The sequence below is a fragment of the Procambarus clarkii genome, chromosome 35 (genome assembly GCF_040958095.1).
Source record: "Procambarus clarkii isolate CNS0578487 chromosome 35, FALCON_Pclarkii_2.0, whole genome shotgun sequence".
NCBI classification, from domain to species: Eukaryota; Metazoa; Arthropoda; class Malacostraca; order Decapoda; family Cambaridae; genus Procambarus; species Procambarus clarkii.
The window spans coordinates 37,223,448-37,242,938 of NC_091184.1; the positions used below are offsets into that span (position 1 = coordinate 37,223,448).

General features: G+C 40.1%; 1 protein-coding gene across 3 annotated transcripts; it reads left to right on the plus strand.

Annotated features, from left to right (window-relative positions):
• The first annotated feature begins 379 nt into the window (after positions 1-379).
• GatA (glutamyl-tRNA(Gln) amidotransferase subunit A, mitochondrial) lies at positions 380-17,941 on the plus strand. 3 transcript variants are annotated; one of them, XM_045758910.2, is made up of 9 exons: positions 380-490; positions 5,393-5,584; positions 8,665-8,955; positions 9,492-9,611; positions 10,031-10,232; positions 12,715-12,885; positions 15,126-15,386; positions 17,175-17,266; positions 17,679-17,941. In XM_045758910.2, the coding sequence occupies exons 2-9, from the start codon at positions 5,406-5,408 to the stop codon at positions 17,914-17,916; spliced, it is 1,554 nt and encodes a 517-aa protein (XP_045614866.2). In that variant the 5' UTR covers positions 380-490; positions 5,393-5,405; the 3' UTR covers positions 17,917-17,941. The 3 variants fall into 3 exon arrangements, with proteins under 3 accessions (XP_045614866.2, XP_045614867.2, XP_045614865.2); XM_045758911.2 differs by having other exon boundaries at positions 413-438; XM_045758909.2 differs by lacking the exon at positions 380-490 and adding an exon at positions 3,613-3,735.
• Positions 17,942-19,491: the final 1,550 nt, after the last annotated feature.

Below are 19,491 nucleotides of genomic sequence, written 5' to 3' on the forward strand. Positions count from 1 at the left end.
TATTATTATGTATTATTATTATTTATTATTATTAATATTTATTATTATTATGTATTATTATTAGTTTTTATTATTATTAGTTTTTATTATTATTATTATTAGTTTCTATTATTTATTATTAGTTATTATTATTATTAATTCAATTAAATTTATTATTTATTATTATTAATATATATTATTAATTTTTATTATTTATTATTAGTGGTAACATTGATTTAATTTATTAAAATTTATTATTATTATTATATATTATTATTTTTTATTATTTATTATTAGTGGTAACAATAGTGGTATTTATCGCTTGTATTATTATTTATTATTGCTCATTTTATTTTAGGAATTTAAGTTAACTGTAAAGATTTGGAAATTAGAGAATATTGTTGTATTAGCCAGGTAGCCCCCAACTTGTCGACTGTAAACAAGGTTGGGAAGGAGTTGGTGGGTCCTGAAATTTTGGCTTGTCTGTCCTTTTACACTCCTTACTTGCCAGGTATTGTGTTTTTGTCCTCTGAGCAGTCTTAATTTATTGATAAATAATGTTTATGGCATTAAATTTAAGAGCGACACGAGGAAGGCATAAGGCTAGCAGCTCACAACCGTCGTTATTATTATTATTTTTATTATTATTATTATTATTATTATTATTATTATTATTATTTTTTATTTTTTTTGCGGGGTTTTGAGGGCCCTGGTTACTACTGGTTCGTTCTCCATTCACAGTCGAGAATTCCGGGTTCGAGTCCCGGGCGGGACAGAAATGGTTGGGCGCATTTACTATCACATGCCCGAAACGCTTTGCGTAATAGTGGTTTTAGGCATTGTATGTACTAGCTCTACCTATAAGTCAACCAATCTTTGTAAAAATTTCTTGTATGTATGTACCTTACCTAAATAAACATTTTATTTTATTTTATTTTATTTACATAATGCCCCTGTTTGCCTAGCAGTAAGTACGTTCCCAGGAGTTGAACACAAATACGGTATGTTCACTCAAAGGATGAGTGGCGCTGCCCAGTAAACTCGGCCCTCAGGGCAAAATTAAAATTAATGAATTATTATTATCTTGTGTAGGTCTAAAGATTTTCTCTTCGAATGTACTCTTTACCATATAAATATTGCACATTGCATATAGTTAAGCCTAAACGAGTTATCCCCGGTCTGTCTAATTACCTAAAGCTATCCAGAGCGTCCTAGCATTTTAAAAGTAATGAAGAAATATGACATATCTACTCACTATAGTGTTGGTGCTGAATGTAAAACATGAAAAAACATATTTTTTCTCCTGAAAAAATAAAATTTTATAGTGAAATTGGGTCCATCTATTTACCCAAAGTCAAAGCATTGTCACTTGGATCGTTGACTTCCTGTGGCGTTCACTGCCACTTAGTTTCGTCTAATTTCGTTATCAAATTATATTATTTCAAAGTAAAAATAAGATTTTTCATGTTATACATCCAGCACCAATATTATAGTTAATAAATATGTCATATTTCTTCATTACTTACACAATACAGTACTAGGAATCTTTGGGTAGCTTTGGGTAATTAGACAGACCCATTATCATAGTGCTACAGAGTTTTTGGCCTTAAAAATCAGGGGAGTCAGCCAATTTGTTCCATCTCAGGTGAGATTAGACTTGTCTAGGTAATTGATTAATGCCCTCTTCACTCATTGCTTGGATTCTGGTTTATCGGGAGAGTAATTTATTGTCTGGGTAGTGACAACCCTTGGTCACACTGCAAAGAATCCATGTGATCCAGTCTAATCTAAACAAAGGAAAAACATCTGTTTTTAGGGTTTGAATGGTTTCTTGCTTGTCTTCCCCAGATCTCCCAACAATAAACCACTTGACCAGTTTACCCATCTATGAATTCCTAGGACATAGGTTTTGACACCAGAGGTTGCCAGCAATGTAAGAAAGACAATCTGGATTAGGTATACAGGTATTCAACACCGCAGGAAACTGTGTACTTCCTTTAGTGGTATGGAAGGAAAGTTAAAATAAAGGCTATATATTTCCTGTTGCTAGGGACACAAAGCCTGTACTTGTGCTTATCAAGGTTGCAATCTGTGTTCGGTGTATATTCAGAGAGTTCCTAGCATTTTTGTTGTTTTGTTCACTGGTGCAGGATCTGTAGATTTTTCTATTCCGATGTCAGGAGACCACTGACTGCCCGGAGACGAGCGACTTTACCCCTAGGCTAAGAACCCTACCTGGTACAGTAATGTAATTACATACAATGCAAAGCACTCTCAACCTAAGGTGCCTATTCATATAGACTTCATATCACAAAATGTACATAGGGTACATATCACAAAATGCATCTCTGTTTCTATATAAAGAGCATCAGCATCCAAATAGATTACTGCTGCTACCAAACAGAAACATCTATATTGGGAGCCAAACTCGTTAGTTGAGGTATCATACAAAACACCACTATGAGTATCATATGTTGAAACTGTTGGAGACTACCTAACCAACTATCAGTATTCATAGCTGAACTGCATGCTTTATACCAAGCCCTAACATTAATAACTACATTGCCAGTTAACAAGCAAACAATCTATATTGCCTCTAAAGCACAATGCAAGCCATCTCATACAGAGCCAAAGCCGACAGAAAACTTGCCTACTATTATATAGTGCTGAAGCAGAATCATTTGGAAGGATTCAATATATTCATGTAGTGGGTACCACTACACTGGAATGGCCTAATTGCATATTGAAAGTGCTGATGATCTAAACAAATCAGAGTATCAGGGAACCAACAAGAAATCACGTCAGTCAACTACCTATCACTCAAAAGGATAACTGCTCTGTTTATGAGTATTTTCACAATGCTTTGTAAATTACCTGCTAGAAGAGTTTGAAAGTTCTGTCTGTTCTCGTTTTACAGCAATATAGACTAGTAATGTGCACCTTTTTCATATTTTAAATTTTTATTATGTTGAAAAATAAATGAGGAGTGTTGGAAAAATATGAAAAATGTTGAAATGTTCATAAACATTCATTTATTCAGTTTTGTAATGCATTACCCATTATTAAAGCATACAGTGGTACCTCGGAATACGAGTGTCCCTGTATACGAGTTTTTCGGAATATGAGCAGGATTTGCTTGGAAAATTTGCCTCGGAAGACGAGGGTGTTGATACGCGTACAGGCCGACTAGCACATGGTGGCACGGCGATCGCACCTCAGTTTACCAGTGCCTCGTGCCCAGTGACTATCCTGCCTGAATTCTTCACAGGGATTTACAGTTTTTTGTCAGTTTTTTGGCCACTTTAGCATAAAAGTTGTTTTTATATATCTCGCCATGGGTCTCAAGAAAGCCAGTGGTAAGGTTCAACCTAAGAAAATAGCTGTGAGTAGAGGCAGTAGAGGATGTCCCTTCTTCATTAAGAAAATGTGTGAAGCATGGCAAGAACTGCAAAGTTTTGTTGAAAAAACTCACCCAGATAAAGCTGTAGCAGGCCGTTGCATTGACCTTTTAAATGTCAATGTGATGTCTTACTACAGACAAGTGTTAAAATGTAGGGAAAAACAAGTGTCTTTAGACATTCTTAGTAAGACAAGCAAGTCCTAGTGGTATGCAGGCAAAACGTGCCAGAGAGTGCACACCAGTGAAGTCCTCACTGCCTGATGTTTTAATGGAAGGGGATTCCCCTTCCAAACAGTAACACCTCTCCTCCTCCCTCCTCACCATCTTCCATACGCCAACAGCAGTCATTAGCAAGGGTAAGTAATAACGTGAACATAGTTTTGTAGGTTTATTTAATTAGGTATAAAATAGGTACAAGGTATAAAATAATAAAATATGAATTAGGTATAAAATTTAGTTTGAAGTGAGGTTTTTGGATAGTCAGGAACGGATTAATTCATTTCCCATTATTTCTTATGGGGAAATTAGCTTCGGATTACGAATTTTTGGAATACGAGCTATCTCCAGGAACGGATTAAACTCTTAAACCGAGGTACCACTGTATTTTGTTTTGCATCTACTGTATATTCTAGCAAATTCATTTGCCGGCAATTTGACAGCAATTTTATACATACAGTATAACGCAAAAACTAACCGAGACAACGTAAAAAGTGTATAAACATTTTAGGAGTCGCTGAGCTAGAACTGGGAGTGCACAGAATGTTAAAGTTGGGTACACTTCAGCAGGTCGCAATGTTAGTGTTAATACGGAAAATAGACAATTCAACTTTATTTTAACATCTACTCATAGTGAGTCATTTTCTCAGCATATTTCCAACATTTTTTGTTTTTGCATAACCAAATGGCAATATGGCAACCTTAAGTCTTAAAATGTAGTAGCCTAAGACTTAGTTATATATTTTGAAATACTGTACTGTACATTCGGTCCTGGTAGTACAGTCGGGTTTGTTCTCGAGACACAATTGACAACCTGTTCTCACACCAGGCTGTTTAAAGCAGCGGCCATCCTACCCAGACGCATTCATCAATTTTAGCATACTGTGTATTAAAAATTGGTTTGGTCTCATACAAATTAATATTCTCATACATAAAAATTGTATGTATAGTTTGGCATAGGTTAGGCTAGGTGTTTAGGTTCTGTTGGTAATTATTTGTATTTATAAGTTCGTGGGTGAGGCATTTATCGAATTGTGGTTCGAACAGAGGACATGAGTGAAGCACTTGTTCTGGAAGTGTTCGGACGTCATCAGTTGAGTCGTGTGTAAACCGCTTTTTCATTCATAGACAGGGGGTTTGGCGGCTGGATTAAAGAGCTTGGATCTTTGTATTCGAGAACGGGTTGCAATTGAGAATTCCGGGTTCAAATCCCGGGCGGGATTGAAATGGTGAGGCACATTTCATTCCACCAAATGTGACTGTTCACTGTTCTTATGGCAAATTGTTGGGATATTGCCAACAAATTGTACAGTTTTATGATGACTAAGCTTTTCACTATATAATTGCTTTAAATTTCCTGTAATGCCTGTTTCATTCCATGTTTGAAGTGCATGTGAAGCAACTGACTTTGAAGTTTATTAATTAATGTATATTTATCATTACAACAAACACAGACTGGCTGGTTTCTTTTATTCTTATTTTATGCTGTGTTTTGTTGTCAATGTACGTATACACTGTAGTTAAAAAAAAAATCCAAAATGAACTGTCAACAAATGCATTTTTTTAAGGGTCATTTGTGCCAGATAACAAGCTCCATGATATCAAGTATTTTATTAATGTATGGTATAATTGAAAAGTAATCAAGTCAAACATCTTTGAAAAGCACATATATCAACTAGAATTAAATAGTCATTACAGTACTTCTTTTTGTTATGATCTAAATTATGTGTTATATTAATTAGCATATTGTTTAGTGAAATTCAGCATTATCCATAATGTGGAAATACCTGGTTTCAGGACGCTTAAAGTTATGACGTATCTAAGTGGAAGTGTAGGAAATGCTATATCTCTACTTAAGCAAAAGACCATCTCATCCTTGGAGCTCTGTGATGCAGCCTTGAGGCGTCAAGAAATTGTGGCACGATTGAATCCTTTCATCACCAGTACTCCAGAATTTGCTAGAGAATCATCAGCTCTTTCCCAGAAGAGGTAAGAAAACAGTTTAAAAATTGTCATCATTGATATTAAAGCAGTGCCATATTCATTATCAGATTTATAAATTGTAAAGTAGATGGAATACTGTAATATAGGAATGGTTAAGGTAGGAAAATAAAAAGATATTCATTGTTGGTCCAGCACTTATTAGTGGGTAAAAAAGTATTTTTGTATGGTCATTTATGGTTTTATCAGTTGTTAATGATTTTTACTCACTAAGCATGTCTTTGGAAGATGCACAAAGATTCAGAGGCCAACCCTTACCTGCCAGGACCAGAACCAGAGGTTTAATACTCTACAAGGTGAAGGGGAGCTCATGGGGAGAGGGAGGATCGGAGATCAATATAAAACTAAGAAATAATCCACTAGTAAACATACACAACAAAGCAAATAATTGCTTGTCGACAATTATATACCCTGAAGTAACATGGGTATACATTGCTAGAGGGTAAACATCTTAACCTGATGCACGTGGCACCCACCAAGTGGCAGCCCAGGACACCCAGAGCTACTCACTCACTCTGCTGGTCACAACATGAGAAACACAGGACCTATAATAGAGCTCAACGAAGGGGGTGTTTGTTGGTTATTCCTGAAGCATTTGTTCTGCTAAAGGCCATTATTTTGTTAGTTTCCTTCATCTTTCATGATTGTGACGCTGTCATACCACCCACATTGTGTGTGCCTAAGATTTGCATTTCTCTTTGTATGCCAGGGTTATATTCTATGGTAGTTGTCTTCACTTTCCCTTGCCCTGCCAGAGATACCTGCATTGATTTGAACTTCTTGGGACACCTCACTTCTGGGTACTGCATGGGACATATTTTCTATTGATAGAGTGTGTAATAGTTAACTGTGTATGTGTGTGTCACACTTGTGCTTGGCACTGCTCTGTGTGCCTGTTGGAGCTTTGCACTTTCACCAAGGGGCAAAAGCTTGATCTGTGTAAGTGTTCGTTATTGTCCATTTCTGCATATGCCTTCCCTCACTCAGTGTTTCCAATTGGGGTTTGAGGTTTGTTCAACTGAGACCTTTCCCTTTCCATTGGTTTCTATACTGTACTTGACTTCAATTTGGCAGTTTCCACCATCTTTCCACCTGTTGATGTAGGGCTGCCCTTTTCCCACCCCAGTGAGAAAAGACCCACCCTGAGGGTCTTAGGACTGTGTTGTAGGCTCCATCTTTGGGGCAATGGCTTTTGGACCCCGCTTTCTCTTCATAGTCCTGATTATTTTGGGCTTCGTGCTGCCTTGCTGGCTGTGACTCCCTTGTTTACCCTTGCCTCATTTTTTCAGGTGTGGTAGTCCTTGCTGCCATGAGTGTCATTGTTCTTGATCTTTGTTGCTTTCTGCAGGCCTCCGCCCCCCTTCCTTTGTGCCTTCAGCTATCTTCTCGGTTTCTGTTTTCCAGGCATTTTTCTCCAATTGGCCCATCTTCTGTTATGGCGTCATTTCTCATCCTCAGTGTAGGGTTCCTGCTTTCGTGTGCGCTTGTTCTCTGAGGCTTTCTACCATGGCTGTGATTTTATATAGTTTCTTGTGCTCCCTCTTTTGCCCTTGCTGGGCTCTGGGGGTTTTCCTTTTTTTGAGGTAGAGTGGGATACCAGGATTGTTTGGCCTTTCTGCTATGTAGAGGGTGGCTATGCAAGGCCCTAGTGTGGGGAGGGGGGAATGATTGATTGTTGCCACCGGAAGCAGCTAGTTTATTGTGCACCTTATAATCATCCTGTAAGCAGTAGCACAAAAAGGATTACAGAGGGCACAGGTCTTTATCAGACCTCAATGGAGATTATTACATTAACAATTATATCTATCCTACACACCTTAATTTTCTGAATTTACCTGAGGGCCACTAACACTCTAGTGGCCTCGACAAGAACAGGAAGCCGACAGCGTGCCAAAGTACCCATATAATTATAATGTCAGTTATTTACACAGATGGTTCCATTTCAGTAGCTATGTATCAACAATTAATCATTATACATTAATGGTAGGTCTTTTTGCTAATACATAACTGTTTTAACTATGGTGGTATTACAGGGTCATAGGAAAGCTGCTGTTAATTATTGTTAGTCTTCACACTACACTGCTTGGTCCTTAATTTTGTATGTCATTTATCTACTGGAAGCAAAAAATTGATATGGTGCAAGAGTTTTAGATATTTTACCCTTGGTAATAAGATGGTTTGCCATTTCATGCAGAATAAGTTTAGCTTTAACACTTAAATGATTCAATTTTATCACAGTCTAAAGTGTAATGCTCTAGTGAGTGTCCCTGTCTTTACACTGTCCACACACTTTACACTTTATTTCATCTAGATCCCCATAGGAACAATCAGAGAACACTGTATGAACATCAGAGGTTCATGGTTGTTCAACATACTCCCAGCGAGTATAAGAAATATTGCCAGAACGACCATGGACACCTTCAAGAGAAAACTAGATAGTTTTCTTCAAGAAGTGCCAAACCAACTGGACGGTGGTAAATATATGGTCCTGCAGATCATTCCAAGCAACAGCCTGTTGGACCAAGCTTCCACAAGTCTAGCCTGGCCCTGGGCTGGGCTTGGGGAGAAGAACTCCCAGAACCCCATCCAGGTACAATCAAGGTATACAAGCCGAACTGCCAGAGATACTTGCAGCCGAGTCTTATTCAAGCTGTGACAAGGTCTGTTAGTCTGCTGATTTTGTTACTTGTCCCATACACATGTTTTGTTTGACACATTTCATTGTGATGAACAATGGATCTGCTAGTTCCAGTTTGCTCTGTTCTGCATTCTTCATGTGTATGTCTTTCCTGGTTTTGGCCTTCCTGTTTGGGTCGAGTTTAGTGTTGAAGTAATCCAGCTCTTGGATGTGGTCTAAACTTCTGTCACTGACATATTTAACATATCGATAGTTGGAGCATCTACAGACTTGATCTTGGTTTCATTTTATAGATAAATTAGAGTTTCTAAAGGTTAATATATTTATTTCTAGAGCTTTAACATTTGCATGATTCCTAAGGCAAGAATCTGCATGTACAGTAGTTTTCTTCCTTCTATGTATAAACTCTTATATTCTTCCATATTCTCAGGTATGACAGAGGGGAGCATCACAGTCCATTGGACGGGATTCCGATAGCAGTCAAAGACAATTTCTGTACTTTAGGCATTCCAACAACCTGTGGCTCGATTATGTTGAAGAACTATGTGCCCATTTATTCCGCCACCGTGGTAAAGAGACTACAGAAGGCTGGTGCAGTTATTATTGGTAAAACTAACCTGGATGAGTTTGGGATGGGATCGGGAACAATAGACAGCTCCTTTGGACCGTCGAAAAACGTTTATCGATCTGGAATCGAGTACAATTTTCTCCACTCAAGCAGGTAAAATAGCATTTAAATGAGTTTTTCATGAATTCATAGTTTTGTTATTGGCCAAGATAAGGTACTAGATAAATTACAGTACAGTATCTCACAAGAGCAATTATAAGTTGAGAGAGAATGCACGTATTATCATTCATATTTAGTAATTAATAATTGGTCATGCATTGCTTAAAATTGAACTTTTTGAATGAGGTGATTGACAGTAGAGAAAAGATCAGAATATGAATAAAATAGAAGAACAAAGAGGAATTGCTGAGTAAGAGAGACTGTGAATGGAGGAATATGCTTCTCCATTTACTCAATTAAATTCACTCGGTTAAATTGTCTTTGTTGTGAAGTTTATCCCATAAACTAGTGATGGATGAAGTACTTTTTAAATAATTGTTGTGCATCTATAAGAATCTGTATGTATTATTTTCACAATTTAATTTTCTAGGTTGTGTACACAATCATTTGTATGACTATTTTATATATATATATAATATATATTATATATATATATAATATATATATAATCTATCTATCTATACCAACAGAAGCTGTGATAGCACAGTTCCACAGGTGCCGTCAACACCACTTACTAATGGAGATTGGTATATAACAGGAGGCAGCTCTGGGGGCAGTGCTTTAGCAGTAGCATCTGGTACAGCTTTTTTGTAAGTCTTTGTGTATTTATCTGCTGTAATTGTCAAGGATTTCTGTTGTTTTGCAATAGGACATCAGTATTTCTTGTCTTTACATTTTGCTAAGAACCCTAGATATCGAGACAACATTTGATATAAACTTACAAATTGTGCAAGATGGATTCATTGTGTTTCCTCAGACTGCTCTAGCTAATTTTAACAATAAACTACTGTACCTAGAAATGATTTATAGATGATGATAATACTTTATAAGATATACAAAAGATCATGTTATACCGGTTACTTAATAGGTACGGTAATTTATGTAGTATATGAAGCCACTAGGTATGCATATAATTTTAGTCAACATGTAATGGTATAATAATAATTAAAGTAGTGTCACAGTTTATCTGTAATTAAATATGACTGCAAGATTGTTATGCATTTAACAGGGCATTAGGGTCTGATACAGGAGGATCTGTGCGTAACCCATCATCATACTGTGGAATTGTTGGCTTGAAACCTTCCTATGGGGTAGTGCCACGGTTTGGGCTTGTCAGTTTGGTAAACTCGTTGGACGTGCCTGGGCTATTTGGACGCTATGTTGACGATGTTGCGACTATGCTGAGCATTGTGTCTGGATTGGATCCTCAGGTAGATATATAGTATTTAGTTACATGTTCACAGTGAATATTAATTTGTAATAATCCTTATCTTAATTTTGAAAACTTGTCTTTAGTGATTTTCTGCAGGATACTGTACAATACAGTTTTTATAATTATTCCACTGAGGTTCTCCCTAAAGGGAAGGTCCCAGGGGACAAGATTATGACAGGGTATTGTCATCTGCTTCAGTGCAACAGGAATCTTTTTGAAATATACCTGTTAGTTATACTGGTGATACAGTAGTCACTGCATAAAATCACCGTTGAATGTAATAAAATGCCAAGCTCATGGGTGAACCTCATTGGTTCCCTAAAGCTTTAATGCTTATATAGTGCCAAACTACTGGTTGCTATCAGTCATGGAGTTCTTTTAGGCCTTTTGGGGACCACAAACCAGAACATGTCTCCTCCTAATGAGGGGGTGCCAGGTTCAATAATGTGCCACTGCTCGCTGTGCCTCATTAGAGGGGGACCATGTTCTGGCTTGTGGTCCCCTGTAGGTCTAAAAGAATTGCATGATTGATAGCACCCAGTAGTTTGGCACTATATTGTGGCCAAGTGGCACTTGGCAACTACCAAATCGATGCCATTACATTACAGTCGATTGATGAAGAAAAGGAACTGGAAGTCAAAATCCACCAGTCACTAAAAGTTGAACAACAGGTAGGAGCAGCAGTCCAGAAAAGCTAATCAAATCCTCGGAGTAATCAAGCGTATCTTTGACTAAGGAAAGCGTATCTTTGACTAAGGAACAGAAGGTAGTGATTCAACTGTATAAATGTCTGGTGCACCCCTCCCCCTATTTGGACTACTGTATCCAGGCATGGAGACTTCACTTACAGAAGGAAATAGCTGCTCTGGAGAAAGGGCAACACTGGGCAACAAAAGTCATTCCAGAGCTAGGTCATCTCTCATATCAGGAATGGTTGATGGCCACAGGCCTAACAACACTGCAAACCAGGCACAACAGGGCAAATCTTATTGAAACTTTTAAAATACTGAACAAGTTGGAGGATGTTGATCCTGACAATTTCTTTAAAAAGGTCAGATGTATGCAACACAAACAAGGATCAATTGTTTCATGTTTAACAAACCTCTACGTAGGACTCGGAATAGGAGATGTTTTTTGACGCACAGGGTTATAAACTCATGAAATCGCCTACCTGCCAAAGCCTCAAACACCAAAACTCTGTTAGGTTTTAAAATCCACCTGGAGAGGATCATCAAGGCAAATGGAAGGGGGGGGGGGAACCTTTGACAAGCTGCCAGCTTCCTGTCCTCGTCGAGGCTACCAATGTTAGTGACCCTCGGATAAATCGGATAAAAATATCGGCATTGTAGTGTAGCAAGTATATTATGTCTGTAATATATTTGCTCCATATTCTCATTAGCTTATGTGCAGATAATAAGATGGGTCTGTTAATTCTACTTAGTATACTAATTGCAATTAATACCTCTTCCTAAGTGTACAGTTAATACCTTTTCCCAAACCTGCTAGAGGATGGTCAGGTCAGGTGTGAACCGGTAATATAAGCAGTCATTAGCAAATCATCATCAGTCTAACTCCAAGAGTGGTTCAGTACAGATGCTTGAGAGATACCATGTACAGTATCTTCAACATTCACCAACAACAATGTAACACTCGACATGTCCAGTTCCTACCCTCACAAGATGCTTCCACCGCGACACAGAGCAGACAGCAAGACTCCAGCCACATCAAGTTTCCAAGCGCGTCTCGCACTCAGCTCCTCGACTCCACCCGCATTCAGAGTGTCACGCTCTACACACACACACATCCCCCGCATCCGAGCTGCTCTCTGTCCCCGACCTCGTTCGGCTCTCTGTCCCTGGCCTCACTCAGCTCTCTGCCCTGCTCTGGGCTTCGTCTCAACTACTACAACACTTCACTATATTACCAACAAATCAACTGTTGAAACCAACACTACTAAATAAATATAAAAAAACATTAAACTCTGTGTCTAATCAGTGCATCAACTAATCAACAAGGGCTGCCCCAAGAAAAGTTTGATCCACCCCAAAATAACTACAGAAGATTTACTCATTCAAAGCCTTTCCAAGCCCTATTCGGGCTTGTAAGGACTGCCAAGTAACACTATTACAGACAGCCAGTTTGGCCACTATTCCTGACTGCCATCAGATGGCAGCACTCGTATCAATACCGCATTTCCTGCCTAAAGCCCCATTATAATTTTCCCTGTGATGATTAAGTAGGCTTCAGACTGGATTAATTTAAAAGGCTTGTTTTGTCTTTAGAAACTTTGGTTTCAATGTACAGTGGACTTGTGTCTGAAAAGATCTCTATTGTATGGATGGAGACTACCTTGTCCTCACCATCATGTTCCTGTCCACTTAAAAAATTTTCAGTGATCTGGCATTAAGGAACATACAAATGTCTTGCTCAGAAAGGAGCTTTACATAATCACTCAAATCTGTTTTTTTGTTTTTCTTTAGGATTCAACAAGTGTACCAAGTGACCTGCAGAATTTGAAGCTTCCAGAGAGTCCAAGTTTAGATGGATTGATTGTTGGCATCCCAAGAGAGTATCACTGGCCAGGGATGAGCATGGAGGTAGTCGAGGCATGGACAAAAGTGGCCGATTTGATGGAGAATTGTGGAGCCCAAGTGAGCTTTAGTATAATTACTTTATAATCTTGTACATATTTTTATTGAAGTTTTCATTAGATGGTTGGTTATTATTCTCTTTCAGTTGTGCTTTATTTACCAGTATAAGAGAATAGTGTTTATGTGGAGCAATAGTGTCTTGCTTAAGTGTACATATATACTTGAGCAAGTGTACATGTACTCTTGAGTCGTACACTAACTCTACTTAAATGGTAACCATTATTGTTACCACCTCACAATTAGTTGCAATAATTACAACCACTCCAAACTCTACCACCATTAATACCCAAGTCATCACCACCCAACTGGAAGTCACCATTATCAACAACAGGGAGGCACCTTGTCATAAGTCAATACTGTACCACAATTAATCCTTAAACTGCAGGTAGCTCATGTGCCATAATGCCTAGTGTACAAAAAATTCAGTGTTGAATGTAATGAAACGCCATTTTCTGGGGAGAGCACCTTTGGCTCCCTGGAGCTATCCAGGCTGATATGTACATCTTTGACTTTCGCATCATTCGGTGTGTATGGAGTGATCACATACACGAATGCGACCCCTGGGTCCCTTCTCGCCTTGTGTGAATTTGAGGGTTGCTCTGTCCCCCATGTCTCTAGGCAATGCTCATTGTTTTTGCCTCTGTCATGCTGCCTGTTGGGTCAGTGACACCTTCGACCCCGAGTCCTGCGAGCATTTTTGCTTGTTTGTGACTCAATTCACCCAATCCACTGATGATCTTATTCGGGTGCAGGTGGCTCAGGCGTTGCTTGCTAGGTATAGGTTGGTGCAACGTGCTAGGTTGGTTGCTTCCCCGGAAGCCCCGAGGCAGCCCCGCCTTGCTCATGGGGACCCGGACTTGGGGGTGTTTGTCGCTTTGGCCTTGATTCCGTCCATGCCCCTTTGTTCTTCCCCTGCTGTGGTTCATTTTGTTTCCCCCTTCCCCTTGCTTCTGGCTCCAAAGAGTCTGAAGGCTTCAGAGTCAGGGCGGGGTTTAGAAGTCCTGAGGTGCTGGCGGCCATTGTGGCTTACTTCCTTCGCAACCCAGATTATGCCTCTATAATGGATCCGTCTTCCTTTAGGTTTGGGTCTTCGTCTCCATACTGGGTTCGTTATGTGGTTCTGGAGTCGTCCTGGCTTGCGGACTGCACATTGTTGTCGTTGGATGCTAGGAGTGCTCTCTGTCGTACCCGCACGCTTGAGTGACGTGAGGCATTGACAGTGGTCTAGGTTTGCCTGGGGAGCAAATATGTCCCTGGTAGGCCTAGAACTCCACACACACTGACTGATGCCAATGTCTAATGATGTACATATCAGCCTGGATAGCTCCGGGGAGCCAAAGGGGCTCTCCCCAGAAAATGGTGTTTCATTACATTCAGCACTGCATTTTTTGTACACTAGACATTATGGCACATGAGATACCTGCAGTCTAAGGATTAATTGTGGTACAGTATTGACTTACGGCAAGGTAGTAATAATGGTGACTTCCAGTTGGGTGATGATGACTTGGGTAGCAATGGTGGTAGTTTGGTGTGGTTGTAATTATTGCAGCTAACTGTTAGGTGGTAACAGTAATGGTTACCATTTAAGTAGAGCTAACTAGTGAGGGGGGTTGTGGTTGAGCCCGCATAAAGAGTTTTCATAAACTTTGCGTGTACAGTATTGTGAGATGTACTCGCACTTTGCCATTTATTTGGCTGAACAAGGGTTATACCTGGAACATACCTGGGAGGAATCTGGGAGTTCTTCTATTGACTTACCTGTCAGTTGCAGCAGTTTGGTTGTAGCAAACTGCTGTAAATCAGTAAATGTATAGAGTTGTGGTAACTCCAGATTACTTTTTCAGGAGTTATACCTGGCATAATTAATACTATGTTAGTTTCTGTGCCAAGAGCATTAACTTTCCATGTTGCAACTCTTGATTCCTTTACAGCACAGTGTGTCAAATATCTGATCTGTTCACAGGCAGTTTTGCAAATATCTGATTCACTAAGTCACTTCTTGCTGTAAAGGCCTATGTTTATCTATCACAATACAACTTGTAAATCAATATACAATACTAAAGTTAATTTAGCTGATCTAACTCTTATTGACTTGTGTATCTTTGTGGATAGTTTAATGAAGCTTCATTATCGCTTTGGTTAACTTATCACTGCAGTGTTGGTTAGGTCTCTGTGTTTATAATGTTGTCTTCATCTTGTTAATTATCCACATGTCTATCAGTATTCATCTCTTGTTACAGGTTCGAGAGGTATCGATGCCACACATGAAATACTCCATCATCTGCTACTCCATCTTAAATCCTTGCGAAGTGGCTTCTAATTTTACGAGATACACGGGAGTTGGATATGGACATCGAGTGCAATCGACTCACTCAATGGAAGCTGTGTATGCTTTCTCTCGGTCAGCTGGTTTGAATGAGGTTGTTAAAGGCCGAATCCTTGCTGGAAACTACTTTCTCTTAAAGGAGAATAAAAACAAATATTTCAAGCAAGCTTTAAAGGTATGCAGACATGTTCTTCATATAATATGCTGATTACAGGTGCAGTTTTAGAAATTACTAGATTGTTTGCCCCTGTCCCTCTGCAGGATGTTGGTGTGTTGCAGCTTCATGTGCAGCTTCCTTCCCTTTCGCCTGCGTTGGTCGCGGAGGCCTTGCACACAAGTGGCCTGTTGGGTTTGGCCCTGCATTTCTTCTCCCTGCTCAAGCTGTGTTCCGACTAGCTTGAGGTGGATGTGGGGGTGCTTGGGGCCGCCTCTGGGTTTGGTGCATTGCCTTCGGCGGTGCGTGTGTGGTCTAATTTGTTGAAGCTGTTCGCGCTAATCGTTCAAGATGCTGTTTCGTGGTTTTTTGCTTCCCGCCTTGCGTGTCGGCGGGTGGTACTCGCTTCTTCTTCTCTGAAATCTGCTTGGGCTCTGGCTCTTTGGCTGTCTTCACCTTTTTGCCCACCTGCAGGCGGCTTCGTCTAGTTGCCTTCCTATGTCGGACATGTTAGTCTTCCTGGGGGGCTTGTCGGGGGCCTCCCCGGAAGGGTCGTGTCAGGGCTCGGGGTTCTTTCTGTCCTGGTAGGTCAGTGGTGCCTGATCTGGCGCAGCTGCTTAGGTGCTCATAAGGTGCGTCGGCCCCATTGATGAGGAGGAGGCTCGCGCTGTTTGCTCCCGCCTGGTCCCACAATTTGTGGGCCTTTCGGGTCATTTTGTACAGCCTGCGATGGCATTGGATGGCCCCTCCTCCTTTGGGGGGTTCGGGGCTAGCTGGGCAGGCATCTTCTCCTGTGCTCTGTCAGGTCGTCTCGGAGTGGGTTTGCTTGAGCGTGGTCAAAATGACCTCGTCCCTCAGGTGGGTTTCTCACCTGTTTCCAGTTCCAAAACGGGACTACGCGGACCTCAAGTTCAATCTGGACTTGTCCTGTCTGAACCCATGGGTTTATTGCTCTTCCTTCTGGATGCCTACTCTGTCTCAGGTCTGTCTTCTGTTGGAGCTGGATGCTTGGATGGTGCCAATACGCATCTTGGACCTCCAGGATGCGTATTGGCACATCCTGATTCATCTGAGGTTCAGGGATTGATTCAGTTTTGTAGTGGGGCGGCAGGGTTACCACTTTCGTTGCCTTCCCTTCGGTTTGCATCTGGCGCCTTGAGTTCTCACACACCTTACTAGGGTCATGGTGGCCCGCCTGTGTCTGTTAGGTGTTTAGGTTCTGGCCTACCTCGACAACTGGCTGGGGTGGGCTCCCAGCCTGTCCACATGTCTGCTCGCCAGGGATCTGGTTCTTTCCCAGCTCACCGGGTTCAGGTTCCTGGTGAACTGGCGGAAGTCCCAACTGGTTCCCTTTCAGGTTTGGTCTTGGCTGGGTCTTGTGTGGGACACTTGGACCTCTTCTTTGTCTCTCCCTCCAGCGGCTCTGGTTCGGCTGCGTTCCCGCCTTCGTCTCATCACAGTCGACTTGATAATTGTCCAGGACAGACAGAAACGTCGTCGTCTCTTCAATTTCTAGTGTGTGGTTTGGCCAACACCTAGTACAGTATTGTTTTCTCTGATGTTAAACTCCACTACGTGATTTTTACCTCCTCCTCATAGATGTAATTTATTGTTTCATGCACAGACATTAAGTTGCAATAAGACGACTTCACATGATATTAGTTGAGGATGAACTGAAATGTTGTCACCTCCTTTATTTTTATACATGTGGATTGGGTGTCTTATACTGTTTCATATAAAAATGATGCTTGACATCAAAGATTATGAAATAAAAGAGAAATAATAGTACTGTACATAAATTTTGCACAGGTGCGTCGTCTTATTGCACAGGATTTTGGCCAAGTGTGGTCCAGTGGCGTTCAGCTTCTTCTGACTCCAGTAACATTGTCTGCTGCTATCAGGTACACTTATTTCTTCTTTAGTGTTATATTTTTATGTACAGCAATTTTACAGCTGCTATAAAAAAATATCTTTGTATAAAATAACATGTTGAAACCTTGCCTGCTCGCAGGCTTAGTGGATGAACTTCATTGGCAGTATAGTAGTACAGTATTTATATAAAAATGCTTCAAATTAGTAGTTCAGGTGTGACGTTCATTGTGAGAGGGTTTGAGTGGGTTGTCACACAAGACGGATGGCCATAATTATATGCGAGTAGAGTTTACAAGATGAGGGTGTAGGCTACTGTAGCATGGTAGATATTATATATAGTATATGTAAATCTAAGATTGTTATGCATAAATTTTAAGAATTGTGTGTGAATAGGCAAAGCTATAGGGATACATCTCATAAAACTTCATGCATTTGTTGCAGATACTCCAAATTCCAAAATCTAGACAACCGTACTCAAACAGCAATTCAGGACATCTGTACTCAAGCAGCTAACATGGCAGGTGTGCCAGCTGTAAGCATACCTGTTTCATTAAATAGTGAAGGTTTGCCATTGTCACTTCAGCTGATGGCTCCGTGGGGTAAAGATGCAGACATGTTGTCTGCAGCAAAGTGGATTGAACAACAAGTAAATTTTCCAAGGTTAAATATTCTTGAATAAATGTAAATATTGTACAGTAATAATATCACTCGTTTCTTTGTCCTAGAGTAACTTTCATAATGTAAACTAAATGCTTTATAAATGCTGCATTTGATGCTTAATTTTTTTTGTCCCAATATAGATGGGAATGTGAATGATTAAGAGAGAAAGATCTCGGCTAAGAATCTCAATGCAGTATTCAACAGTAAGTGTGCTTTCTGTATTTGTTTTCTTCGACATGACTATGGTATTTCATTATCTTAAAATTCCCTAAATTGTTTTGCTTAACTACGTATTTTAATTGAAAATTGTTGAGGGCAGCATTATATGAAGCAAAGCAGATCATATTAAGATAGCATGTACAGTATTGTATTGTAAAAGGATCTCGATATCCAGTCTGGTCAAGGTTCATTCATAATTCAATGAGCAAGGTTTCAGGGTGCATCTAGTCATACACACCACGAGTTGATAGTACTATTGCCTCACATGTGGGGGTCTGCGGTTCAAGACCCATGCACTCCAGGTGAATGGGATAGTCATACACCAGTTTGTTAAACCTGAATTGGTTGGCAAGTACTGCATACAATTAAATGAAAGGTATACATTACCTTAACAAGGGAGAGAGGGGCCCCGAGATATTAACAACCAATATCTCGGGGGCCCCCTCTCTGAATTGTTAACCACAAATACAGGGTATGAATGAGAATCTACTCTATTCTGTATCCAGCTTCCACTGATTTCCGCTTGCCTAATTACAACCACCAATTTAAATATACTGTCCTTTCCATATTCAGCCATCTTGTCATGGTGGTTGGGCTTCAGTGCTTTACTCCAGTACATTTACGATTATTCCAGATATACAATATACCAATCAAACACAAGGCATAGTGCCTGCTCCAGTGAAATTGGACTATACCAACTGGTTGAGGCCATGATGTCATGGATCCGTCACGAGTGAGGCCACTGCAACTCTGTCATTGCTTCTGGTCACTCCTTCCTTGCCCATTGTTCAGTGCCTGACTGCACTCTAATGTATAATTTGGAGTGTGTCTATATTTACTCGATTGTGTACATTCTGTTTTCATTGCATTCCCTACCTCTATACTACACGTTGTGTCTTAGTATGTGCTTATTGGTTATACTAGTGTTGGTGCTAGGTTGGACTGTGTACTTGTTCAGTTCCCTGCGATTGGACAGCCCCGCTGTTTAGTTGTAGAACTTGAGTTTATCTTCTTGCATGTCCCTACCAGTTTGTGTTGCAATGTCTGCTGGTGGCTGTAGGTTCCAGTCACCCAATCTTGCCCCCTTCTGTTCCTTTTTGTTGGGACAGGGAGGAAAATGAAATGGTACCTATAAGTATGTAATGAAGACGGCAGTTAGAGTGCGTGTCCCCGTCCACACACTATGCCCTTTTACTTCATCTAGATCCCTATAGAAGCCGAACTGCCATATGCACTTGTAGCCACGTCTTTGAGCTGTGACAAAGTTTGTTAGTGTCTGGACCTATCCTGTTCCTAAAAAATATGAAAAATCTTACGGCAAGTAATATTCTTATCAATGTTTGCTATTTTAAACTTTAAAAGGAGTCCGACCCAG

Bases quoted from the DNA above. Each gene is read 5' to 3' on its own strand.
- GatA (XM_045758910.2), top strand. From the start codon at position 5,406: ATGACGTATCTAAGTGGAAGTGTAGGAAATGCTATATCTCTACTTAAG. The intron at 5,585-8,664 runs GTAAGAAAACAG...CCATATTCTCAG, and splicing joins TCAGCTCTTTCCCAGAAGAG to GTATGACAGAGGGGAGCATC. The intron at 15,387-17,174 runs GTATGCAGACAT...AATTTTGCACAG, and splicing joins ATTTCAAGCAAGCTTTAAAG to GTGCGTCGTCTTATTGCACA.